Consider the following 26,307-nt stretch of genomic DNA (forward strand, 5'->3'; position numbering starts at 1 on the left):
ATCACCATAGTCCTCCACCATAGTCCATTGTGCTTTGTTCCCTCCTTGTTCTTACCCCTCCCCCATCCTCCCTCCTGTTGGGGTGCTTCAGTTCTATGTCAGCTTTCAAGTGTTTGATTTTAAGATCATCTTTCTCTGGTTCTTTCTTTGGGTTTCTCTCTATTCCACTTATTCGTGACACCATCCTATATATCCTGTATATATGTTTCTCCTTGTGAATTATTTCATTTTACATTGTCTCTTCCAACTCCATTTGCATGTTGCTGCAAATGAAATTATTTGTCCATTTAATCTCATGTTGTCAATGTATCTTAACATTTAATTTGTGAAAATTCTGAACCTTCAATATACCCATAAAAGCATATGACATATAAAATGCTTTTTTAGAGTTTGTTTTTAATGATTTTGGAAAGGTTTAGAGAAAATATTTAGAAAAAAATTATTTCAGTGTTCTTGGAAAATATTATAGTTTGTTTTATTCATTTTGCTCAAAATACTGATTAAGAAAATAATTCTGAAATCCAGTTACACTTTAAACAGATAAAGCTTAGTAAAATGGCCCAAGATCTCTTAATTTTATTGTGCAAATATACAACTAATACTAGTGACATGTAACTTTTGGGATTTGAAACAGACATCTGGGTTAACATTAGAGAAGGGGAGGGGTAAAATACCATTGTGCATGTGGACTTCAAAACCAGTCTCACCTTTCATTGCCTTATTTATCCCAAGTCCATGTCTCACCCCAGCAGCTATCCTCACCAAAAACCTTTTAAAAAAAATTTAGAACTATATTTTTGTTCTTCTCAAACTTTCTCCTTTCAATTCTCCTTTCATCAATTCTCTTCCTTTGTTACCATCTCTGATATCATCATCCTTCATCTCTAAAGACCAGCCTTCACCTTATGTTCTGGATCTTCTTTTCCTGTGCTTAGGGCACCTTGCATTGGCTGTCATTCTTCTAATTTGAACTTTCATCCTCCCTCTAATATTTCTCTCTCTCTCTCTCTCAATCTAGCCAGACCTTACCCAGTACTCAAATCCTTTCCTCACATTCCATACACTTAGACTTCTGCTTTCTCCTTTCTAATTTGCAGAAATCAATACATAGGGTCGTTTCCAACTTTACATAGAATAATATTCATAGTAGCATTTTATAGTTATTCAATAAATGTTTAATACATTTGCAGTCTACAAGGGTGTCTAAATTTGGGGGTATCTTATGCTTATGTGAAATGAAAAATTTATATATATTTGTCCTCTTTGATATTATTTCTCCTTTTACTGAGTATGAAAGAAATATACTTTCTCTTTCCTATATTAAAACTGTGAACATTTGTTTAACTAAACAGTTTATTACATATTAGCATGAAAATAATTTTTCCTTCTCTAAAGTTTGATATTGTCAAGTGGAGCAGAGAAGAAGGGTTCATCAATACTAAAGATCTCAGGAATGTAGTTTACTGTAGCTTAGTCTAACAACCCCAGGAAACTCAGCTTATAATTACAAAATTTTATTTCTTGTTCACATTAGTATCTGTTGCTGGTCAGTTGCAGTTCTGAGACATAAGGGACATACAGTCTCTGTATAAAGTATTTGGCCTATGGACAGCAGAACCATGGAATTTTTTGACAGTTTCACTCAGGAGTGACACATGTCACTTAAAATTGAATTCTGTTGCCAAGGCCTGGCAGCGGTGGTATGGGAAGTATCTGTACTCTCATGGAATATTTGAATGTTTGAAGCAATAATAGAACCTACCACATCCATTAACTTACTTTTGAACTCTTTTTATGCTGACATTGGTCTCTATCCAGCCAACAAGCATGCTTTCTTGAAGGATGTGGCCCCCACTTGGAAAAAAAACAATGATTTCCTCATCTTTCTTACTTGGTGGTAGGTTTTGATTTTCTAATGTTCAAATATATTACTGAGATAAATTCTGCAGGATCATATGTAAGAATATATAAAATCTATATGCATAAGTAACAATTACCAAGAAAACACCCCTGTCTATTACCACTATTACTTAAAATAGAACGCTGCTGCTAGCGTTTGAGCCCATTTTGCCTGCTCCATCATAATCCCCTATGCTTCCCAGAGCCATAGATATCCTGACTTCTGTTTTAATTCCAGATTTACATTCATAAAACTTCAGAAATAAGCTCAAACATAGCATTGTAATGAAAGCACAATATTTCTAGGAGAAAATAAAGTTGAATAGCCTTTGAGTCAAGATTGGGTTTGTTTCCTTTGCAATTTTAAGAACGTCTTCTGGGAAGGTCAGAGAGGCCAAGTCATGAGTGTGTCCTTGAAAAGTGAGGCTCACCAGAGTCAGGGTATCTGATGAGTCCTAATGTGGACCAGAAACTGGACATCCAATGGACTGTGGTCCAGGACTGGGCTGCTGTAGCTGGGCACAGAAGAGAGAACAGTGGCTTCTCCATCCTGTGGTCATTGCAAGTGGGGCAGAAATTAGCATCTGAGGCAGCTTCCCCTTGGCATTTTGAACTGGCGTGAGAAGCAAAGGCTGTGTCAGCAGGTTTCCTGACTTTGAGACATCTTAGCATGTCTGTCTCTTGAGTCACAAGGCTGTAGCCAGCCTTTAAAAAAAAAAAAACCAAAAAACCTCTGTTCTCCCCTTTGGAGTTCCTATTTAGGGAATGCTGGAACTACTAGATGGGTGCCCAAATATTGTTAACTTTTCTTTCCTATTTACTTTGTCTTTTTTGTTCTACTTGCTGGGAGATTTCTTCAGGTTTATATTCCATACAAACTATTGACTTTCTTCTGCTGCTGCCTTATTTTAATTCTAAGAGCTCCCTTTGTGCTCACTGAATGTTGCTTTTAAAGAGCATCTTATTCATGCTCTGTATGATTTTGATTCTGTGGTATTTGTGCAGACTTCCTTTGTGGAATGATGTATGTTCAGTTTTTGTAAAGAATGAAGTTCTCTCGGTGTTGGGAGGAGAGTTCTATAAATTTCCAGTAAATAAAATATGTTAACTATGTTATTCATATCTTCAAATCTATAGCATTCCTTTGTATCTACTTAGTCTCTCAGTTCTGAGTTCTGATGAGAATTCATTCTCTGTAATTGTGGATTTGCCAATTTCTATTTGTAATTATATCAAGTTCTGCTTATAAATGTTGGGAATACCTGGTTGTGCTATCAGTTTAAGGATTACTCCACTTCCTGCTCAAGTGATTCCTTATCATTAAAAAAATGATCTGGGCCTCCCTTGTGGCCTAGGGGTTAAGTCTTAGAACTATCGGTTCTATAGTCTGAGTTTGATCCCTGGCCAAGTTAGCTAACCCACACATGGTGCAGCAGACCTCTCCTGTCTTGCCTACTGCTCTCCTTAGCAGAGTATTTAGTAAATCGCCTGTTTTGCTCCCTACTCTGTCTCTGGTTAATCCTCTCACTGCCCCCTGCACCTCTGGCTTACACCCCAGTTCTCTGCAAAAATAAATAAAATTTAAAAATAGATAAATAAAATAAATTACCCTCTTTATCACTTATTACTTTTAGCCATCAAATTTATTTTGTCTAATATTACTTATTTTCTTTTGGTTAGTATTTCATATGTATATGTGTATATATATATGCATATTTCTCTTTTAAAAAAGATTTATTTATTTATGCATATAAGAACTGGGGTACAGGCCAGAGGTGCGGGGGTTGAGAGGATTCACCAGAGACAGAGTGGGAAGCAGAACAGGCAGACTGACTGAAATACACTGCTGAGGGGAGCAGCGGGCGCGACAGGAGAGTCTGCTGCACCATGTGGGTTGCTCCTTGTCTGGCCGGGGATGGAACTCGTGCTGCAGAGGCTGTGGATTGCTTCACAGTGCTGTGCTTAACCCCTTGCGCCACCAGAGAGACCCCCCCCCACCATCTGTTCTTTATGAATGTATAGAGCGCGTGGTGCTGTCCCTGGCTTCCATGTTGTGTCTCAGGGAAGCATCCCTGGAGCCAAATGGGAAGGTGTGGTGGATCTCACAGCCCAGCAAGTGCGTGTGTGTCCTGTTGCTTTTTTTTTCATTTGCTGCAGGACCTGAAGAGCACTATGCTGCTTTTACAGAAACTATCAAACTAGTGAGATTTTGCTCTGAAGTTTACCTCACCCACCTGCAGCTCTCACTGAGCACTGCTGGTCACCTACTCTATACAGCAGTCTGCTGATAATGAGGATGGCCCATAAAGTAGTTTTTGCAAAATGTGAAAATACAAACTCAAATAAGCACCTACTTAGCCATTACATCTATCGATTTTTTTTAAAAAAGAAAAACATTTATTTTTGTGTATGTTTTGTGAAAGAAAAATCAAAGAAATTCTCTGGGCAAGAATTAGTAGAGGACTTTTCCCATATCTGTTTGTGATCCCCTATCCGGTTCCTAGACTTCATATGAGTCCTCTGCAATTACAGATGCCTGACTGTAAGTTCCACTGCCCCTCAGATTTGACATGGTTCTAAATCAAGTCAGCTTCTCCATTCAGTTGATTTATCATAAACAATTACCTTTATGCTAGTAATTTGGCCTCAAAATCTATGATTCCATCTTCCCTCTGCATGACACACTAGGTAATTATTAAATCCTCTGGACCAGGGACCTCCAGTAGACGATGCAAACTGCATATGCAATTTTAATTTTCTAATAGCTAACATTAAAAAGGAAAGAAGAAACATGTAAAATTGATTTTAAATATTTTTATTTAATCAAGTATATCCTCTTTATTATTTCAACATGTAATCACTATGAAAAATTTTAATGGGACACTGTACAATTTTTTTTCATACTATTCCTTTGATATTCAGTATGTATTTGCTGTCTCAGGACACATTTCTTTAAGACCTTAATAATGACTCCTGTACTTGATAACTCTTTTCCATTTTCAGTGCTACGCCTTGTCAGGGACTTGCTACCTAATTTTTAATGGGGCTATTGCAATCATCTACATACTTGTGTCCTGCCACTACATCAACAAATCATTCAATTTAGCTTTCACTGGTAACAAGAAGCACTAGGCTCGGTGCTGAGATTGTCACAATGCATAAAGCCAAATCCTTGTTCTCAGAAAGACTGTGTTGCAGTGTCTGGTCTTTGGCTATTCTAGTGGGCCAAATTGTTCCTTTCCTCCTTATGAATGTAGCTTGTTAGAGAAATTGCATGGTTTTTTTTTTTTTTTTTTTTGCTTGACTTAATTTGAAAATATTTTTTCAATATCCATTCTAGTCAAAACATTCTCTTGGTATTTTTTTACTTTTTTTTTTTTTTCACCAGTCGACTCAGATTTGAGAGTGAAGAAGGAAAACGTCACTATGACTTTAATACATGGTAATTTAACATATTTTATAGTAGGCTTGATTTATTTCAGAAAACACTTCCATTTAAACAATGTTTTTACTTAAAATTAGCATTTCAGTTTGGCAACTACATAACTAAAAAGAATTTTAAAAAACAGTTTAAAAAGCCAATTCAGCCGGCAAAATATCTTAGCAGCTGGCATTGTGGAACAGAACCTGAGGAGAATGGTAGGACCCAGGAATCTGCTGGGTGTTTGCAACAGTTAGAATTTAAGGGCAGACCCCTATACTAACAGGGTCAGAATTTTGGGCCTTTTCAGCAAAGCAAAATCCAGCTGGATAATGTTTAGCTATTAACAGATTTACTGACTTTGTTAGGGACACAAGAAAGGGAAAGCTCTTGTTTCAACTCAGCATTCTCAAAATCTAGAGTTTTGATACCTCTGGGAGGATTGAAGTGTTTTGTGACATGTCAGGAAAAAGCAGGAGATTTGCATTACATGGTAATAATAAAAATGGGCAAAAAGGAAGTGAAAAGAAGCCTTAGAGTAAAAAACAAAGGAGGAAGGAAAAAGGACAAGGAAAATTATTTAGCTCACAAGAGAAGAATGAATGAATGAATGAACGAATGAATATAGATAGTAAAGAGAAGTTTCCAACCTAACCAGTTGCTGAACTTTTAGGATGTGAAACATGTCTCCTGTCAGAATTTTCTCTACTTATGGCCATCAGAGTCAGCATGGGGTCTGCCTGGCATTCTTTGTGATCAGGTTTTAAAATCAATATTTATCAAGGCTTAATCACCATAGGTGGGGTTTTGTTTAAGAGGACACTTCTTGTTCTGGTACTTACTGAGTTCCTATAAATGCGGAAAGCTTCTGGTATAGGGTGGGGTTAACCTATTGTAGCTTTGTCTCATCAAAGGGCAGAATGTGGAACACAGAATTCTTTCATGTCTGTATTCAGTCTGATCAACACTCACTAGGTCCTCACTAGGTCTTGATCAACACTCACTAGGGAGTTGTGTTTGTCAATTTGTTTTTTTGAATATTAAGTCTGAGAGCTTCCCCCCCAAGCACTCTTTTTGGACTGTCATTTGTGGAATTTCATTTCATCTATTATTTCCTTAGGTTTTTACTTGAGAAAAATAAAATTGAATGAGAATTACTTCCAACTCAGAATCCTCTGTTTCTGATTGGAATGGGATGGGTTTGGAGATAGAAATATTTAACTAGTCCCTTCAAAATGTTTGTCACATCTTTGTTGTTCTTAATACATGTTTCTAAAGTGTACATTATCCAATGAAATCAAACTTAAGTAATTGCCTTGGATTCACTGGCAGTTAGTCTATTCACATTTTTCATGTAAATAAAGGTTGATTTTTAGTAAAGCAAAGAAGGTTGAAAGTAATTTCTGTCCCTTATATATAACCCAACAATATTCTTACTAGGTTTTCTTAAAGTCTTTCAACCCTCTCAGCTATTCTTAATTTTCTGGCTCTACCTCCTCTACATCTTCCTGCTTTCTCATCTTTGTCTTTGAGGTTAGGTGAAAACTATGCTTATATACTAAAATACGTTTGAATATAAACTAGCAGAAAAGGCATAGTATGTATCTTTTAATTTCTGCCATATACATTATTTTCTTATAAATAAAATTTATCAATGCCATAGACTATGAGATAGGTTTTTGAGGAGATATTTTTGTTGTTGGATATATTATTTGAAATTAAAAATAATAATAGTAATGGGTTTTCATTGAACTGAATACCTCCCGTGAAACTGGGTAATCCCAGGCACCTCCCCCATGCAGAATAAGCTCAAGATATGTCATCTTTACTCAAATGTAAAAACACAGTACTAGGTTACAAAAACAGTTGCTGAATCACAATTAATGTGAATTTAAATTGAAACAAAAATATGTGACCAATATTTAATTATTTTAATTTAAATTTTTTGAGAACCTGCTAAAAGAGCCAAGAGCAATTTTCTCTTAACACTATTGGTATTTTGTTGAATATAACAGACACACTTATAATAAAAAATATAAAAGTTTGTAAAAGTCCCGGCACCTACATTAAAGATATAAAGTCAAAATGTACATGTTCTAACTGATAGAGGGATTTATTTTGTAATGGGTGTTTCTTTTTGTGCATTTTGTAAACGTTTGTTGCGAGGTGCACAAAAATGCCTTTTCTACTCTTCATATTCAATGTCATCTGCACTGATTAGAAGGTGACTAGTTAATAAGCCTCCTCTTTTTGTTTATTCCAGGATTCAAGGAAGATTCACAAAACACCACTGCATAGTAATGCAGCTATTACAATGATCTATTTGGGGAAAAATGTGCACCTATCATATGACTTCCGGGATGAAATAAAAGTTTATCAACAGCACTGTGGTGGAGAAAACCTTTGTGTCTACAAAGGCAAGCTACTTGAAAAAGGTACACATAAAATGTGAATTTTTTAATTGCATCAAGTTGATGCTATAGATAAGCCATTGTTGATATAATGTCAAAACGACTTCAATCACTCTATGAAATTATGCATATCCAGGGACTTATAAACCAGCTGCCTAAAAGTAAATCTAGATTTACTGCTCTATGATTGAAACTGAAATGGCAATTACTCTTGCAGATTGTGGAAGAAAGAATTTAGAGTGATTTAACCCAGTAGCAGATTAATTTTGGGATATAGATATATGATCATTAAAATGTTGCATGAATAAAGTGTCCCCCAAATTACAAGTTAACTATTTGGCTTGCCATAGTGAATTATATCATACATTATTCTAAGAGAAAAATATCAGATTGGCAATTTGTTCTTTAGAAGTATGTTGAGAAAAAATATGACAAATCCAATAAACTTCAGGGTGAATCACACCTATATAACTTGGTACAGAATTTGGATAAAGAATTTCTAGTACATTTCTGCCTTCATTTGGTCATAAATCCATGTTTGTTACCATAAGATAATTTTTACATCCAATAGAAGGAGTTCACATTATACTGATGCAGTTTTCATCAATATTTAGTTCTGGAATAGCAGTTAAATGAAATAATTTTTATAGGATTATATTTCCTTGGTTAAGAAACTCTATTAGAAAGTAGTTTTTTTTAATAATTAAAAATATACTTGTATTTGGCTAATCTAGATATAAACTTAGGGGTTAAGGGAATGGAGGGAAACATGGGGTTCTTACTTTTGTCTTTTCTGATTTCCCTCATCAATTTAAAATAGTATTGGTTAAAAAATATTCAATTATCTAAAGAAAAACCATGCATATTTTGATGTTAAATATTAAATAAATAATATTAAATATTAAATAAGAAAGAATAAACACTTGGATGCTCATTTTAATTAAAATACATATTTAATTTCTAAAAATATGTTACATTAAAAAATGATAACACCAGAAAGTATTTTTCTCTTTTATATACTTGACTGAAATGTAGTTTACTTTTGACTCATTTTGTAATAGCATTTAACATTTCATTCCTCTCATCTTGTAGAGGAGGAAAATGAGAGGAGTAAAGAAATACATTGGCTTCCAAGGCCACATGTCCAACCCTGGGCAGGGTGAGAGCAGATCCTGGTCCCTGACTAGGTATTATTCCTGTTCTCTTCATCCCCAGTTAGCTAGTGACAGAAGCAATGAATTTCTTGCATTTTCATTGGCATAGATACATTTTTTTTCAAATGTACTTTTCAGCTATTAATTTAAAACAATTGTTGAAATGAGCTGTAGTCTAAAATCACAATGTAAATATAGATTAGGGCAAAATTCCAATTTTAATAATTATGGAATTTACATAATACAAATTTTACTGGATCTTACATTATGCCTTATTCAACAAAAGGCATATATGACTGCTAGAAAATGTGGTACATACAAGTGAAAAAGAGTGAGACTTAACTAATGATTTTCTGGAAGATGATCTACCATAAGAGGGGAAACCAAAGTCTGTGGGAGAGTGGTACTTGTCCAAGTGTTATTTTTTCATATTCATTGATCCTAAAACTGACTTCTTATGCCATCTGACAGTCTTGAGTAATAGGATGGTATAAGGACTTAAATAATTGAATCCTGTCCACATAATAATTTTGTTTCAGCTTGCCCTTGATTGCCAGGGAAGTAATTGTTCAAAATTGAAAGCTGTGTGGCTTAGTGTTGACTTGTGGTTCAGACATCTTAGTTGTGCTGAAAAGATTTTGCCCTTATTACAAATCAAATCTGTGCACGAATTCAGTGAAATGTGAAGAGGCTTTTAGAATACTTCTATTTAAAAAGAGTGCATTTAAAGTTATGTTTGGAGCAGTAAACTCATTAAAGATCTGGCATTCATTGATTTGTCTTACTTTGGAAGAGAATAATAAAACTCATTTTTCAGGATTGTGACAAGAGCATCTTTTATTCTCATAGAATTTGGACGGCTTGTGTTTTGATTTTAGATATCAAGCCACACGTTGATTGTTTATTATCTATACCTATGATGTCATTGAATATTTCTGTTACTTTGTGTAGAGTATGATTATTCACAGGAAGTTTTTTTTGCCCCTTTCTTCAGTTCAAACAGGCAGACCTTGACTTTCTCCCTTCATGTGTAACCAAAGAACAAAGTAACAAAGTAATCCCATGCTCTTCTGCTGGCTTTCTTGTCCTTCCATAGTCTGATCTTCTTGGACCTATTTGTACATTTCTTATGACTCCCTCACAAACATAGTTGCTTCTCTGCTTTGTCTGTTTTAAGACAAAGAATTTTAAATTCAAAATAGGATTTTAAATCCAGATCTCTTTTTAAAATAGTTTTCTTTTCTTTTATTATTTAAAGATTTATTTATTTATGTATACAAGAGCTGAGGTACAGGCCAGAGGTGTGTGTGTGGGGCGGGGAGGGGATGTGAGAGGATTCATCAAAAACAGAGCAGGGAACAGAACAGGAAGATTGATGGAAATACACTGCTGAGGGGAGCAGTGAGTGCAACATGTGGGAATCCATGTGGGATTCCATGTGGGAATCTCCCTGGCTGTCTTGGGATGGAACCTGCACTGCAGAGGCTGTGGACAGCTTCACAGTGCTGCGCTCAACCTGCTGCACCACCTAGACCAGCTTCATTGCTTTAAAAATTTCCATTGTGTTCAGTGGCAGTTTCCCCTCACTCTTATAGTGGGTTCCAGACTACCACTGATCTGTTTTCTGTCTCCACAAATTTGCCTTTTCTGAAATTTCATATAAAAGAAATCATACAATAGTGCTGTTTATTTACACTCACCCTACTGTTTTTGAGAGTCATCTCTTTGTGGCATCTATCAACAACTGCTTTCTTCTTAGATTGCTGATGTATTCCAGTACATGGATGCACCATGCTTTACTCATATATCCCCAGTTGATAGACACCTGTATTCTCTCCAGTCTGGAGCTATTATAAATCATGCTGCTTTGAAGATGCAAATACAAATTTTTGTATTTGCAGGCTTCTGCTGTCATTTTTCTTGATTCCTAAATGGTTTGATGGCTTCTTTCCCCTGATGATGTGTTGCACTTTTCTGTTTCTTTATGTGTTTTTATTTTTGTTGTTGTTGAAAAATAGACATTTCAAATCATGCATCAGAGCAACTATGGATTTCAGTGTTGAATTTTCCCTCTCAAAAGTTATGGCTGTTCCTGTTTTTGTTGTTTAGTATTTGTAACAAACCTGTATTTCACACCCCTCCTCTCCTAGATGTAGAGTCAGTGGTATTTCTACTAAATTTAAAAAAAAAATCAATTTTTTATTTTTATCTCTTAGGATTGTCAGTATGTTTTCATAGCTTAGTGATCATCCTATGATTAGTGTTCAAACATTTGTGTTTGAACTTTGTGTCCAAACATTTAGAGTTAGTAAAACCTCCAGCTTCTCCTAGTAGCTCTGTTTGCCAAGTATATTAGTTTCCTATGGCTGATATAACAGATATCCCAAATATTGGTGTCTGAAAACATCCAAAATTCGAAATTCTCTCACAGATCTGGAGGGTAAAATGAAAGTGGTAAAATTTCTAGGGGAGGGCCTCCCTGGTGGTGCAAGGGGTTAAGACACAATCTCTGAAGCTCTCTGCAGCCACTGCAGCATGAGTTCAACCCCCCCCCCCGGCTGGCCAGGGAGCTACCCACATGGTGCAGCAGACCTCTCCTGTCTCACCTACTGCTCCCCTCAGCAGTCTATTTCAGTCAGTCTGCCTATCCTGTTCCCCACCCTGTCTCTCGTGAATCCTCTCACCCCCCACACCTCTGGCCTGTACCCCCATTCTTGCATGCATAAATAAAATAAATCTTAAAAAAATTTCTAGGGGAGTTCTTTTCAGCTTCTGGTGATTCCCCCATTCCTTGACTTGTAGCCCCATCACTCAAGTCTCTATCTTCATATATAAATCTTCTCTACATGTCTCTGTCCTCTTCTCATAGGAAATCAGTCATTAGATTTAGGACAAAACAAATTCAGTATATCATATTAAGCTTCATTAATTACATTTAAAAAAAAAAACTTTTCCCAAATGAAGTCATATTGCAAGGTAACTGAGTAGCCATGAAATTTTAGAAGGTAATATTGAACCTACTCTATTGATTCCAGAAGTGCATACAAAATTCAGGCCATTTTCTGCTCCAACTTTTATCTCTCCCCTCCCCCACAAGCCACATATATTTCCTTTTGTTCATGGTGCAAGTTCCTGGTAGGCTAGGGAGGTATATATAGGTTGGACCTTCCCCAATCCTTGCCACTTCTCATTAGCCAGGTATGTGTATAGAACTTATTGAATGCATTTATGACTCCCTTATTGCCTGTATCTTCTGTAAAATTTCTGGCTAGTCCACTATCCTGTTGCTCGCCCTAATTATAACTCTTGTCTCAGGCTAGTAGAACCACTGACCTTTCATGTTAGCTTGCCTCTGAGATACCACTTATTACTGTAATGTCAATGGTCAAGGTTTTTTTTTTTTTTTCACCCTTTGCTCCAAATCAAGTCATTCCCACTGACAGTAAAGCTGCTAGTTATTTATGGCTTACCTCCCCTGTTAGAACTATTGTAATGAAATAGTGGCAGGTGAGTGGGATGAGCAGCCCCAGGCAAGTGTGCTGCAGATTCCCACTGTTCTTAACCGAAAGTTCAGTAATTTTTCATGAATAACTGCAGCTCAGTTTGTTTAAAGTCTTTGGTCTATTTTCAGAGGCAAATTTAAAGGGGAGAAGATTTGGTGACTTCATAAGTCTGGCGTATTAATGCTGTCTCTCCAGAAAAATTTGAACTGCTTGAAGGAAGAGATCACACTTGATAATTTTTAGTGTTTTGTTACATTTTAGTGCCTAAAACAGTGCTACCTTCTGCTGTCATTCAACAATAAATAAGCACATTTTTCAAACATTGTAAAATACTTTTTAACATTGTACATAAAATAATCTTTAACACTCCTCTGTGATATGAGTAGACTGGGTTACACACACACACACACACAGAGTTACTCCCTCACCCCAACTCCTGCCATCTCCATTTTATAGTTGAAAATTCTGAAATGCAAGAATGCTCACCTATAAAATCAAATTAAATGATATCCCTGTGGAAATTCAATTAAGAAGACTAGGGGGATGGTCAAACTTGCTTTGTGGTCACTACTTAAGGAGTTCATATATCATTAGGACAAGTGAATTTTAAAATCTGTTGATAGATTTTCCCAGATGTTAACTTCTCAGGTTTTCTCTTTTCTACTTTGTTTAATTTTGCATCACAAAGAGTAAGGCATAAATGGATGGAATTACTCTTTTAGTAAGTCTATTCTTTAGTATGGTTGCATCTGATTTATATTTTTTAGGAGCTTAATGTGGTATAGACATAGTATTTCTAGATGACAGTGAAAGAAACATTAAAAGTAATGCACTATTTACTAAGAACATTTTGCAGCATATTTCTGGAATCTGGGGAAATGAAGATAAATAAAACCAGCTTCAGTTCTCATGGATTTCACAAACATTCAGGACAGCAAACATCTTAGACCAGGGTTCTAGAAGACCAGAGGCATATACATCACCAGGAACCTTGAAGAAATGCAAATTTTGAGCTCTCCTAAATCAGAAACTCTGGGGTATAGCCCAGCAATCTGTGTTTTAATAATCCTTACCAGTGATTTTTTTGCACATTAAAGTTTGTGAACCACTGAGTAGGCATATTTTAATACTATGTAAAAAGTGCAACAATGGTTCATGTGTACTTTTAGTACAGAGGTAAACATTATCACCTCTATTATTGGTAGAAATGGAAGAGCACAGGGAAGCTTCTTCTGAGGGAAGCAACATTAGAAGTGTCAAGAGAAACAGGTTTCTGAGTCACTCTGTAAAATAGGATACTCAGAGTTAAGGTTTGTATCTCAAGGGTGAGGCTTTTTCAAACAGCATATAAAGATATGGATGACTGAATACTATTATTTGCAAGCAGCAGTTCTTAATTTATTGGTGGGACTTTGGGGTGGGCAAAGGCTGTCAAATCCAGGCAGAATCAAAAATGGATTGGAAATGAAATGATTCTGCTTCATCCATATATGTATTAGGATGTAACAAGTCACAGCAAGGAAAAAAATATTTAAGTGTTACTGAGTTCACAGTACACTTTATCGTTAGCATTACTTTATCAGTAGCTAAAATAGCATAGTTAGCATAGAGGCATGGACTCTAGAGAGTTATTTGGATTCAAACACTAACTTTCCCACCTACTGTGTGATCTTGGGCAAATTACTGAACTCCTCTAAGGCTTAGTTTCCACATCTAGAAACTAGCAGTAATAATATTCCCGCTACGTGTTGTGGTGGTGAAATAACAGACAAGATAATCAGGCATAATGTTTAGTCATAGTAACTGCTCATATAATGTTAATTATTATTACTTTATTTTAAATCAGTTTTATAAAGCCTTGGAGTATTTATTATAAATTTATTATAAATGAATATGTTTTTATGATGGAAAAAATGTCATCGAGTTAAAAAAATGATCTAGACCATAACATTGTACTTATCTAATAGAAAAATGTCATTTTGAACATATTAGTCCAAAGCTCATTGCTTTCACTAATGCATTTCCATTTTAATTTCAGAGACCTTTCAGTTTATTTCCAAAAGGCACCATGGTTTCCCCTTCAGTCTCACCTTTTTCCTGAATGGGATACAGGTGAACAGGTTAAGCTCCTGCTGTGAATATAAGCATCGAAAAGGTTCCAGACTAGGAGGCAAAAGAGGCTACTTTGGGTTTGTGTGTGTCGAGAGATCATCTCCTTGCTACAAGTATGGAAACCAATGTCCTTTGGTAGAGGACACATTTTACTACATTTTTATTCTTATGCTTTTATTGATGCATGTCTCTACACAATTTGTTAAGAAAGTTATCAGTGTAGATGATGCTAGAATATCTAAGATAAAGATTATTACATTTCTGTGTTTTATTTGAAATTATCAGATGTAAATTAGATTTTCAGATATGTTTTAACAGGGATAAAAACTTGTACTGTTTCAAATTCTGTTCCTTTTTTTCCCCTTTCCTTATAATGCTTTAAGTTATGATTCTGAAGAGAAGGCAAGGGGATTTTTAAATCTTACTTCTCTTAGCAAATGATTTTAGGCTAGCCCCAAAGTGTGTGCCAATATCTGGCTTATATGATTGAATGTTATAGATTGTGCATATTAAAAATGTGCCTAGACTGTGGTGTTGCTCAAACATTATTCCCATGCCTCCTATTTGCAATCTCAAACATAACAAAATACATGACAGAGGGTCAATTTGATTGTTGTTTATCAGCTTTCATATTGAACATTCTGTTTCAAATCAGGAAACTTGCTTGCAGGCTACTTTAATTTTTTCCCGAAAATTCCCGTGGAGAATTGACTGTATGCCAAGCTATGAATCAATCAAAGTACCTGTCCCATGGAACCCATTCTAATGGGGAAGGTCAAATAATATAACTATGAACCAATAAATATATGTCAAATGGTAATAGGCAGGATGAATACAAAACCGGGTAAGGAAGATGTGGGGAGTGAGTGGGGACAAGGATGAGAGGAGAGTGCTGTGTAGGATGCTCAGGAAAGGCTTCTCTGATAAGACCAGGAAAAAAATGTCTGCTCCTCTAAATAGCTTTTCATGTAGTGGAAAAGCTTATACAATGGGCATGAGGCAGGAGGCTAACTTGTGAGGTCTCATGTGGTAAGAGCAAATGTAGGGGATGGGAAGACGCATAGCAGATGAGTCATAGAGATAGTGGGACCTAGTCATGTAGAGTCCTAAGGTCATTGCCTTAGGTCCTTGATTTTTTAAATAAATATTTATTTATTTATGCATATACAAACTGAGGTATAGGGCAGAGGTACAGGAGGGTGAGAGGATTCGCCAGAAACAGAGTGGGGAACAGAACAGGTGGACTGACTGAAACACACTGCTGAGGGGAGCAGCAGGTGAGACAGCAGAGGTCTGCTGCGCCAAATGGGTTAACTCCCTGGCCAGGGATCAAACTTGTGCTGCAGTGGCTGCAAATAGCTTCATAGTTCTGTGACTTAACCCCTTGCAACACCAGGGAGGCCCAAAGACCTTGACATTTATCCTGAAAAAGATGGGAAGTCTCTAAAGTAAGTTTTGAGTAACCACCTGTCGTCATTTAATAACTCCTATTAAATGAGAAAAAGAAGCTAGGGATGGTGAGGTGTTGGGACACAAAAGAAATCATCCTATACTTCTCTTGTTTTTTCTAGGTTGGCAAATAATCAAGCATCAGGCAAATTGATAAGAGAAAAAGTAAAAGAGAAATGTAATAATAATGTGTATATACCTCCTGCACACGTGGAGGTACCCAATATAACCAACTCATCACTTGGTGTCAGACACCACCTTAAATAGCTTAACTAGGACAAGGGAGGTTGGCAGGGGAGGAAAGATAAGAGGAGGACAGAGTTTACCAAGAAAGGCACAGTAAACAAAGGTACACGTGAGAAAGACATTAGGAGATTAGGTCTTCTCTGTAATGAGGTAGAGGCCCCTAAAGAAAGGTTTACATCTTAATGTCTTTTTCAAAAGCAACCTCTAACCAGTCTTCAGAGCCTCTTTCCATAAAATCAACCTTTTGACAAGAAGACATGGCAAAAATCCCTCATTTTGGGGTAGTGGATTTTTGCTCCCCTGCATGGGGAAGGGTGGAAGCTACTTTAATGCAGAGAAGAAATAATGGTAGAAATAGCTTGAGGTGAGTTAGATTTATTTGAAGGTAATGTTTATGGGATTTATTGATGGATTGGATACAGTGTATGAGATAAAGAGAAAAGTCAAAGATGATTACCAAGTTTTTAGCCTGCACAACTGAAAAGATGTATAGTTAGCAGGTGCAAAACAGGAAAGACTGTAAGAAGCAGGTTTGGTGATGGAATGAAGGGATTTTGGTTTTGGACATACTAAAATCTGAAACATCTGTGAGAGATGCAAAAAAATGTTGAGTAGATTATTGAATATGAATATGGGGTCTGGTGAGAGTCCTAGACTGGAGATATAAATTTGAGAAGAGCTTATATAGAGTTCTTATTTAAAGTCATATGATGAAATGAGATTATTTAAGAACTGAATGCAGATAGAGAAGATGCAGGAGTAATGACCTCCACATCACTCCAGTTCATAAACGAGGGAGATAGAAACCAGCAAAACACCCATGAAAGAAAGCCATTGTTTAAAAGGAAATCTCAGAGAGTGATGTCCTATCAATGAATACAATGTTTGAAAAATAAGGACATTGTCAACTGAGTCAGATGTGATAGATGAAGTAAAATAAACACTGAGGATCGAGCATTGATTTGGTAATGTTGATTGTTGGTGCTGGTTATTGGTGATCTTGGCTCATGTGGAGTGGTAGGGATCCAACTTGATTGGTATGGGTTTAAGAAATGATTGAAGAAGAACTAAATCCAGAGAATATAATTAATTACTTTTAAAGAGTTTTGCTGTAAAGGATAGAAATTGAGTAGTATAGCCAGGAGGGAGGATTTAAGAGTCAAACAGGGCTTTTTATTTTTTTTAAGATGTCAGATACTATAATGTGGTTGTATGCTGAAAAAGAGGATTGATACTAGAAAATTAATCAAGCATGACATAGAGGGAGAATTTCTAGGGCAAAGTACTTGAGTAAACTAGAAGAGATGGAATCTAGAAGCTCTAGTGGAAGGAGCAACATTCTTCCATAGAATCAGGAGGAGCGAAGGCATATAGGGTAGAGAGAGGTGAGTTGGTGGGTGTATTGGGACTCAGTGGAAGTTCTCTTGTTTACTTCTATTTTTTTCAGTTAAATATGGATTTTTCATACTGGATTAGGGTGAGGGAGAAGGATTTGGAGGCTTTAGGAAAGAAAAGAGGCATGAAAGAAGTATCCATTCGCATGAGAGAGTAAATGACCTCAGGAAGGATAGTAGGAGAGCCCAGTTGTTCACAGGACCCTCCTGACACTGCTTTCCTGTTTCAACTCAAATGTCCTTTTTCCACATTTGTAGTAAGTCACCTAACAAGTTTATGTTTAATTTCAAGGAAAGTTAATGAGGATATATACAGTCATCTGTGTAAAAACGTGTTCTTTGGGAGTTGCCATATAAATTCAAGCTCTAAACATTTGATTCTAAACATTTTCTATGTCAGTTTAATAAATCATTATCAAAATCTGATTAGTGACATCTACCCTCCCATGCAATACTTGCTAGTCTCTGTGCAAGTCTTGATACAATTACACTCAGTCCCTTCTAGCTTCTTCCTTTGACTTATTCAAATAATAACAAATTGGTTGTGATTTTAAAGAGTAAGTTCTATCACCCTCAACTGAAATGCACAGTTTGTATAAGATATTAGCTTGCTAGTTTCATAATCATTTCTTCAAATGTCCATCTGTGAATGTCCAAAGAAGGACAATGTAGTGTCATTTGCTGTCTCCCTGCTGCAGATTAGGTAAAAGTCAAGCAAACTGGCTTCTCTGGGGCAAGTCTGGGTGGGTGAGTGCCAGAGTCTAGCTTGCTTGACTCAGTCCCACTTGAGACAACTCTGATTATTTCAGAAGCACCAACATTCCAGAACCTAGTAAGGGTGGAGAACTACCCCTAAAGAGGTTGATATCACTTACAGTGCTATATATCCTTCACTTCTTTTGCTATCACCTCCATAATAATATTTTTAGCAATTTTAAAGGATGCTTTCCGTTTGTCAAAGGTGAAATTAATTCATTCATATAAGAAACACAGCCTCCTGAAGCTTTTATTATGATAGGGGGTTGTGAGAAAATAAAACATTAGGGAGTTGTATTTCTAAAAATAATTAGGAAGTACCTGTTTAAGTTCCTCATAAAACAAGAAACTCTGAGCACTGGTCACTTCCAAAATATGGACATTTCACAATTGTACTCACCCTCAATCATGGTAATTGTTTGAAGAGACATGAGGGTTATTTTCAGCTGCTAGAGGGAAACACAGGAAGAAGAATTGCCTAGGAGGCAGACTGCTTTGAGCTCTAGTAATCAGAATCAATACCTCAAATTATACTCAGAAGTCAAATAGGTAGTCAGTGACGAGGGGAGCACAGATGTTACATACTTTGTTTGTTCAATTCCCTTAAGCAGATGGGCAATAAAAAAGTCTGTGCATGCAGTTGGAAGGGATCAAAGCTTCTACATAGTCACAACATAAACCAAACGTAACAGCATATCAGAGGCTCCAAATCCATGGATTTGGTGTTGCCATTGATAGCAAGGACAGATTGAACAGAGGCCATGCTAGCAATCATATTCTGTGAAGATCCATGGCACCTTTATTCTTTCAGGGAAAGCAGTCATCATTGCAGTCAAATATTTATCATGCTTAGTATGGGTGAGGTAAATATATTCTTAATATCTCCTGTTACCGCCTGATATTTAAGTGCAAATCTTTTTTTTTTTAAGATTTATTTATTTTATTTATACAAGCACAGGGTACAGTTAGAAGCGCGGGAGGGTGAGAGAATTCATCAGAGCCAGAGCGGGGAATAGAACAGGCAGACAGACGGAGGACACTGCTGAGGGGAGCAGCGGGCGCGGCAGGAGAGGTCTGCGCGCCATGTGGTACCTTGCCGGTGGCCGGGGATCAAACCGGCACTGCAGAGGCTGCAGACAGCCTCACAGCCAGCGCTTAACCGCTGTGCCACCAGAGGAGGCCCCTTAAGTGCAAATCTTTTAGCTTTATTTTATGGGGACATGTTGAAAAGATAAGTAATACTGCTAAATACTTGTATTTTCTTGTTGGGAGAATTAATTAAGATAAATTCTTATGCTAGTTCTTGACTGGGGATGGCTGAAATTCAACACTCTGTAAACAAATTGGATAAGATTCACGTTGAGACAGTTTTAAAATTTTACATATATTTCTGTTCTTCTTGGACTGATAAAGTCTTGACTGTATTCAGATCGCTTTTCATTACCCACTTTAAGTGACTCAGTTCCCTCTTAGTCATATAAGACAGAGAAAAGAAGATGAGTAGTTCTAGGGCCTCCCTGGTGGCACAGGCAGGGAGCTGTGAGCACCGCACTGTGAAGCTGCCACAGACTCTGCAGTACGGGTTCGATCCCAGCCGGCCAGGGAGATACCCACATGGTGCGGCAGACCTCTTCTGCCATGCCCACTGCTCCCCTCAGCAGTGTATTTTGTGAGTCTGCCTGTTCTGTTCCCCATTCTGTCTCTGGTGAATCCTCTCACCCTCCTGCGCATCTGGTCTGTACCCCAGTTCTTGTATAAAAATAAATAAATAAATCTTAAAAAAAAAATTCCAAAAAAAAAGAAGAAGAGTAGTTCTAGAGGAGGAGGGTATGGAGACTGTTACTGTCAGTCACCTTTTTTCAGGTCATGAACTGTCTCAAGGTGAAAACATTTCCAGACCATGTCAGTTTTTGGTGGAGAATGTGAATACTCTTGCTGCTGGTAAACATGGCACTGTATTATTTGTCTGTGTGCCTGTCATCTGAGAGCCACCTGTAATCTACTACCTGGCTGTAGTTCAGTGTGAGGGCACAGAGTCTAGCAGCCCTATGCTGGAATCCAGCTCCATCATTAACCTCAGGGTGAGCTAGGATGAGTCATGGAGCCCTGTAAGACTCAGTTTCCTCATTTGTAAAGTAATGATGATAGTTCTTAACTTACTGGCCTGTGGGTTAATGAACCCTGTAAGATAATGTCTATAAAGTATCCAGGAAAGAGTTTGGAACAGGAATACCAGTACTCTAATCATGGTCATAATCATCATTGTAGTTTTTAGTATTATTATTAGAATTCTGATTTTAATATTTATTTGAGAAGTAGAAAAAAGCTACAGAAGAATTCATGTTACTTTTTTATAGTTGATTAAAATGTTTTAATTTCTCAAATATTATTTGATCACCTGGTTGGTTCACCAGGTTTGACTATGAATGACATTATGACCTCTAGAAATGATGACCTCTTCAAATAACAAGCTTATTGCCAGTGAAAATCATCAAAGTACTGTGGTACAAGTTTCTAAAGGCCATTTTAAAAGCGATAATGGCATTTCTATAAAATAAGCATGCAGGCTCCTGAGGTGACAATGTAAAGGGCACAACAGCATTTGACTGTATATGTTTCTTTAAAGATCAATCATATTAATTTAGAGCCAAACTTATATGCAAGTCTTTTGTTGTTGCATTGGAAAAATAAATTATCAAAGACTGGCATAATTCTTCTTTTGATTACTTTTATTTCTACTTCTGTGTGCTTATAAACCTGAATGCTCTTTTATTACAGAATTGTTGCTTAACAATTGGAATTACATATATTCAACTATTTGATAAGGCCCAAAATATGATTTAAGTCATAAATTTAGTTTGTCAATTTAGTCATGTTCTTATAACATTTCTTACTGGATAAAAGTTAAGTGATTCAAAATGCTGTGAGTTTCCACTGCACTCTACATAAAGGTTAATAACAACTTATGTTACCTTTCACAGGTGCATTATTGCAATGGGCCTTGACAAAAAACCAACAAAACCTCGGAAAGAAAAAAGTATTGAGAGAAGAGAGGAACTGAAGAAGAGTGACAGGAAACTGAGGAAGGACAGAGACTACTTGATACCAAGAAGGAATGAAATTGAGGCTATTTTTTCAGTTCAAGAAGAAACAACAGGCATCAAAGAAGTGAGAACTGCTGTGGAAGAACTAGAGCGCAAAGTAAAATTAGAACAAGATGCTTGGGAAGATGATCAGGAAAATATATTTAAATACGGTAAGAGATAGCACAAGGATCTTTTATTATTGCATCAATATTTAAAATGTGATTATTAAAATTTGTGAAAATATCCATTAAATTTTGCCACTCAATTATACTTTAGGCAACTGTAGAAGGTGAGAATCCCTGACTTTTCCATGTTTTTTAAAAAAGATTTATTCATTTTTATTTATGCACACAAGAGCTGGGGTATAGGTCTGATGTGCAGAGAATGAGAGGATCCACCAGAGACAGAGTGGGAAACAGAACAGGCAGACTGACTGAGATAAACTGCTGAGGGGAGCAGCGGGTGAGTCAGGAGAGGTCTGCTGGGCCATGTGGGTAGCTCCCTGGCTGGGGATCGAACTCATGCTGCAGAGGCTGCAGACAGCTTCATAGGTTGCATCTTACGCCCTTGCGCCACCAGGGAGGCCCTTCTTCCACAGTTTTGCATGGAGCCTTTTGTCTCCCACTTTAGAGGAGGGCAGGTCTAACTCCAAAGGTGTTGAAGGTTCCTGTGGTGGAGCAGGGGGAGGGAGCTCGTGTCTGTGTGAGCCAGGGCTCACTGACATCTGCAGAGACAGTTTTCAACAAATACATTCTTTTCCTTTTTTTTTAAATTTTAGCTTTTGGATGGACTTGCTTTGGTGAAATTGATGCTTTGGCATTTGGGTAGACACAACCTATTATATAACCTGATTATATGGTGATAAATTGTTTGGGGTGCTGGAACCCAGATTGGGGTCCTGGAATATATTTATCAGCCTCTCTTGTTTTCTTATTCCTTTTCTTCTCCTTTCCCTTCTCCTTCACTTCCTTCTCTTACTCCTCCTCCCTCCCTTTCCCCCACCCCACACGTCCACATTCAGATAAACAGTAGTAATAATAACAGTAATAAAAGTGCCAGACACTGAGCACTGGGTGAGATACTTTTCACACACTGTGTAATTTTATCCCCACCATTTGATCCGGTAGATGTTATTACCCACTTTATTTTACAGGTTGGGAAATCGAGACTTAGATGAACAGAGAAAAAGTGTTGGGACTAGGATTTATACTGTAGGGAACGAAACAATATTTTCCTCTGTCCTCTTCAATTCAAAGGACAGGACCCCTGTCAATTTGACTGACGAAAGAGACTAACAAGAGAAAAAACCAAACACGTTTGTTAGCATGTAAATCACAATTACACATGGGGATAAGTAACTCAAAGGGGTGGTTAGAACTTGGGCTTACAAAGCATCTCTAAACACGAGAACGATACATTTTTAGACAAGTGGCAAGGCAAAGGCAGAGGGCTTTGGGGCAGCAAATTGTGGGAAGGCAAATATATCAGGGAACTGATTGTAGATAACAATTTTTAGTGAGGTTTGTTATGCCGATTTCTCTGGTGACTCCTCTAGACTGATAAGGGTCCAGAATTGTCTTCTGTGATTAACTTTGTCCTTCCTGGTAGAGAGGAAAGGGAGACACCTTTACAAATTTATATCTTACTTTTAGGCAAATGGGGAGTGGGAATGAAGGCAAAGAAATGTTGTTGTTTCTATCTCTTCTTCAGCTCAAAAATCATTCTTTAGCTCAAAATCATCCTTATGTCAACATATTTTGGGGTGGCATATTCTGCTACCCCTCAATACCTATGATTGTTTTCTAAAGCCCAGACTTTCAGACTCTGTGCAACCTTCTATTTCTGTATATATTATCCTGGGTGTGGGTGATATGTTCAAAGAATAAGAAAGGAGGAGCTGTCTGAGTTTCCCCTTTTTTTTTTTTAAAGATTTATTTATGCATCCAAGAGCTGGGGTGTAAGCCTAAGGTATGGGGCAGGGGATGTGAGGATTCACCAGAGACAGAGTGGGGAGCAGAACTGGCAGACTGACTGAAATACACTGCTGTGGGGAGCAGCGGGTGAGACAGGAGAGGTCTGCTGCACCACGTGGGTCACCTTCCTGGATGGGGATTGAACTTGTGCTGCAATAGCTGCAGATAGCTTCGTAATGCTGAGACTTAATGTTTTGCACCACCAGGGAGGCCCCCTGAGTATCCCTTTAACACCTGAGAGACAGAGTCTGGATTGTGGGAGCAATAGCCATGGGCTAGGATAATCCATGAAAGTGCTGGCGTCAGGAAATGGGCAGATCCTAAGTCCTTTCTTTCAGACCTCATATTATTATTCCCTAAGGTTTCAGAAATACAAGAGAATTATTACAGAACTGCATAGCACTGGCTTTTGTTTATTACTGAAATAATGTGATTATCTTAAAGATTTCAGTCAGCATACTTTGTCCCAGTTTACCTCTCTACAACCCCTTCTAATCTTTATTCTTAGACTGAGAAGTAATAGATAGATAGATAGATAGATAGATAGATATAGATCAATATATAGATATAGATATATCAACCACGATAACAGGTTAACAAATGGGATATGTTTTCATGTGTCTTAATTTTCAAGATTAATAATTTGTTAAATCTTTTCCACAGGGGCTTTTCATTTTCTTCAGTTTTTACTTTCTTAAACCAATATAGCCAGTGCTATGAATGGCATAGTTTATGCCTATCATACAGCTTTTCCCAGGATCTCTCTTCTGTGTTGGCTCAGTAATGGGTTTTCAACGCCCATTTCACTGCTAAGGACAGCGGGAGGCTTGAGTGGAAGTCAGAGAGGGAGGGTTGTAGCTAGAATGATGCTGACCTCCTGTTGACTCACTTCTTCATTAGTGGCAATGATAAACAACTAATTAATTAAATTCTCTGGAAATAGGAAGATGAGATGGGAAACAGAAGAAATTATGAACAGGAATTTGAAAGCATGCCACCAGTTCAGTCACAATGCAGCATGAGGCAATGCCCCAGAGGAGGTGGGCCTTGGTATAGTGTGGCTAGAGTGCTCATGGTTAATGGAAGGCTAATATTTAGATGTCATGGTAGTGATGGAAGAGCAAAGCTAGGGCAGTTTTAAATTTCATATTTTTGAGAGAAAGCACAGAAGCTCTTGCAAAGCAGGGTGTAGGGGCTCCTGTGGTTTATTACATGTTCCTCTGATTTTATGCTCTGCTGCAATAATATAACTATTATTAACAATATAATATAATATTATAAATATTATAATTATTAATGTCATTAATATAATATAATTAATATTAATAATAACTGTTATTAATAGTTATATTAATAGAATAGTACAATCGTATCCTAATAGTGGAACTTGTGCTTCTTCCATTTTAATCAGGTGTGTCCGTTAATGTGTATTGCTGATAATAGAGAACGCAATGTGTGTGATTTCTGCTATTCATGACAACTCCCTCCACTTCCAGTACCAATCACTATTACTACTAATCCCCATTACTGATTAGGCATCTTCTGCCATTGACATTATACTCAATGTGTTTCAGGGATCATTGCTTTCAATACTTGCCACAGCTGTGTGAGGCAGGTACCACCCATGTTATGGATGAAGAAACTGAAGCTTAAAAGATGTTAAGCATATTATGTAACTCACACAGCTAGTAAATGTTATAACTGAGACAGGTCCATGGCTACCTGGCTCCAAAACTCTCATGTTTCACTACTATGTGATGTGATTGATGGAATTTCAATTCATTCATCTCCATTGAAGAGTAACAGATATTTATTAGTCATTGTATATGTTTCCCTATTATGTGTATTCTGTCACTAACCTCAATTTCCCTTTTCTGAAGACTTCCGTGATTGCTCATAGAGTTCAAAGCCTCCTTTGATTCCATTCTATTTATTGGACACTATCTCACATATTTAATCAAGGGTTCAATGTAAAAATCCATAGTCATTGAACTCCATAGTGCCAAAACTAACAATACTGAGGACCATGTATAAAAACTTTTTTTAAGTAAATGTAAGATAGACCTAATTTTACTTTTTCCAGATGACTATCTGGTTGTCCCAGCAATGTTAACAATCCAATTTTATCCACTGATTTTATTTTATTACTAGTTTTTCTGTCCCCTTGCCTTCCTTTTGAAGTTTTTAAAATTTATTATTATTATTTTTTAATTTTATATATTTTACATCATTTTCATTTTTGCACAATGCATGCATTTTCATATTGGTTATAGTCCCCATACAATTCCCACCCCTCTTTGTTTTGATCCTACTCCCTCCTCCCCTCCGTAGTGTGTCTCTGGTTTTTAGTTGCTTGTTAACCTCACAACTCCCACAAGCCATTATTAATGGCTACTGGTTTTGCTTTTTTAAAGTGATTGTACCGTATTGAATTGTCGCTATGTAAATGTCCAGTATTTATTTTCATCATTCTGACTTGCTTTACCACACATAATTTTCTCAAATACCCTCTATTTTGTTGAAAATGGCTGCATTTCATCTTTTCTTACGGCTGTGTAGTACTCCTTAGTGTGAGTATACCACATCATCTTGATCCAGTCATCCCATGTTGGATACTTAGGCTCCTTCCATACCCTAGCAGTGTAAAAAATGCTGCCGTAAACACTGTGGAACATGTGTTGATGGTTTCATGTTCTTTGGATATATACCAAGGGTGGGATTGCTGGGTCATTATGGTATTTCCATTTTTTAGTTCTTTAAGGTAAATCCAGATTTCTTTCCATAATGGTTTCTGTAGTATACATTCCCACCAACAGTGTAATAGCTTGGTGTTGATACATTCTTTTAGTTTTTGCTTTTCAATGATGCTCCTTACGCTTCTTTCCTTCTTTAATATTAATCAT

General features: G+C 37.0%; 1 protein-coding gene across 1 annotated transcript in view; it reads left to right on the forward strand.

The window, feature by feature from the left end:
• Window positions 1-26,307, forward strand: part of ERICH3 (glutamate rich 3) — an 86,407-nt gene that overhangs the window by 20,182 nt on the left and 39,918 nt on the right. Inside the window, exons 8-10 of the mRNA XM_037500753.2 lie at window positions 7,584-7,755; window positions 14,427-14,613; window positions 21,327-21,601. Coding sequence (XP_037356650.1) covers window positions 7,584-7,755; window positions 14,427-14,613; window positions 21,327-21,601 — 634 coding nt within the window. The remainder of the gene's footprint in view (window positions 1-7,583; window positions 7,756-14,426; window positions 14,614-21,326; window positions 21,602-26,307) is intronic.

The sequence above is a fragment of the Talpa occidentalis genome, unplaced genomic scaffold, assembly GCF_014898055.3.
Source record: "Talpa occidentalis isolate TD23 unplaced genomic scaffold, MPIMG_talOcc4v2.1 talOcc4.9, whole genome shotgun sequence".
In the NCBI taxonomy this organism is placed as follows: domain Eukaryota; kingdom Metazoa; phylum Chordata; class Mammalia; order Eulipotyphla; family Talpidae; genus Talpa; species Talpa occidentalis.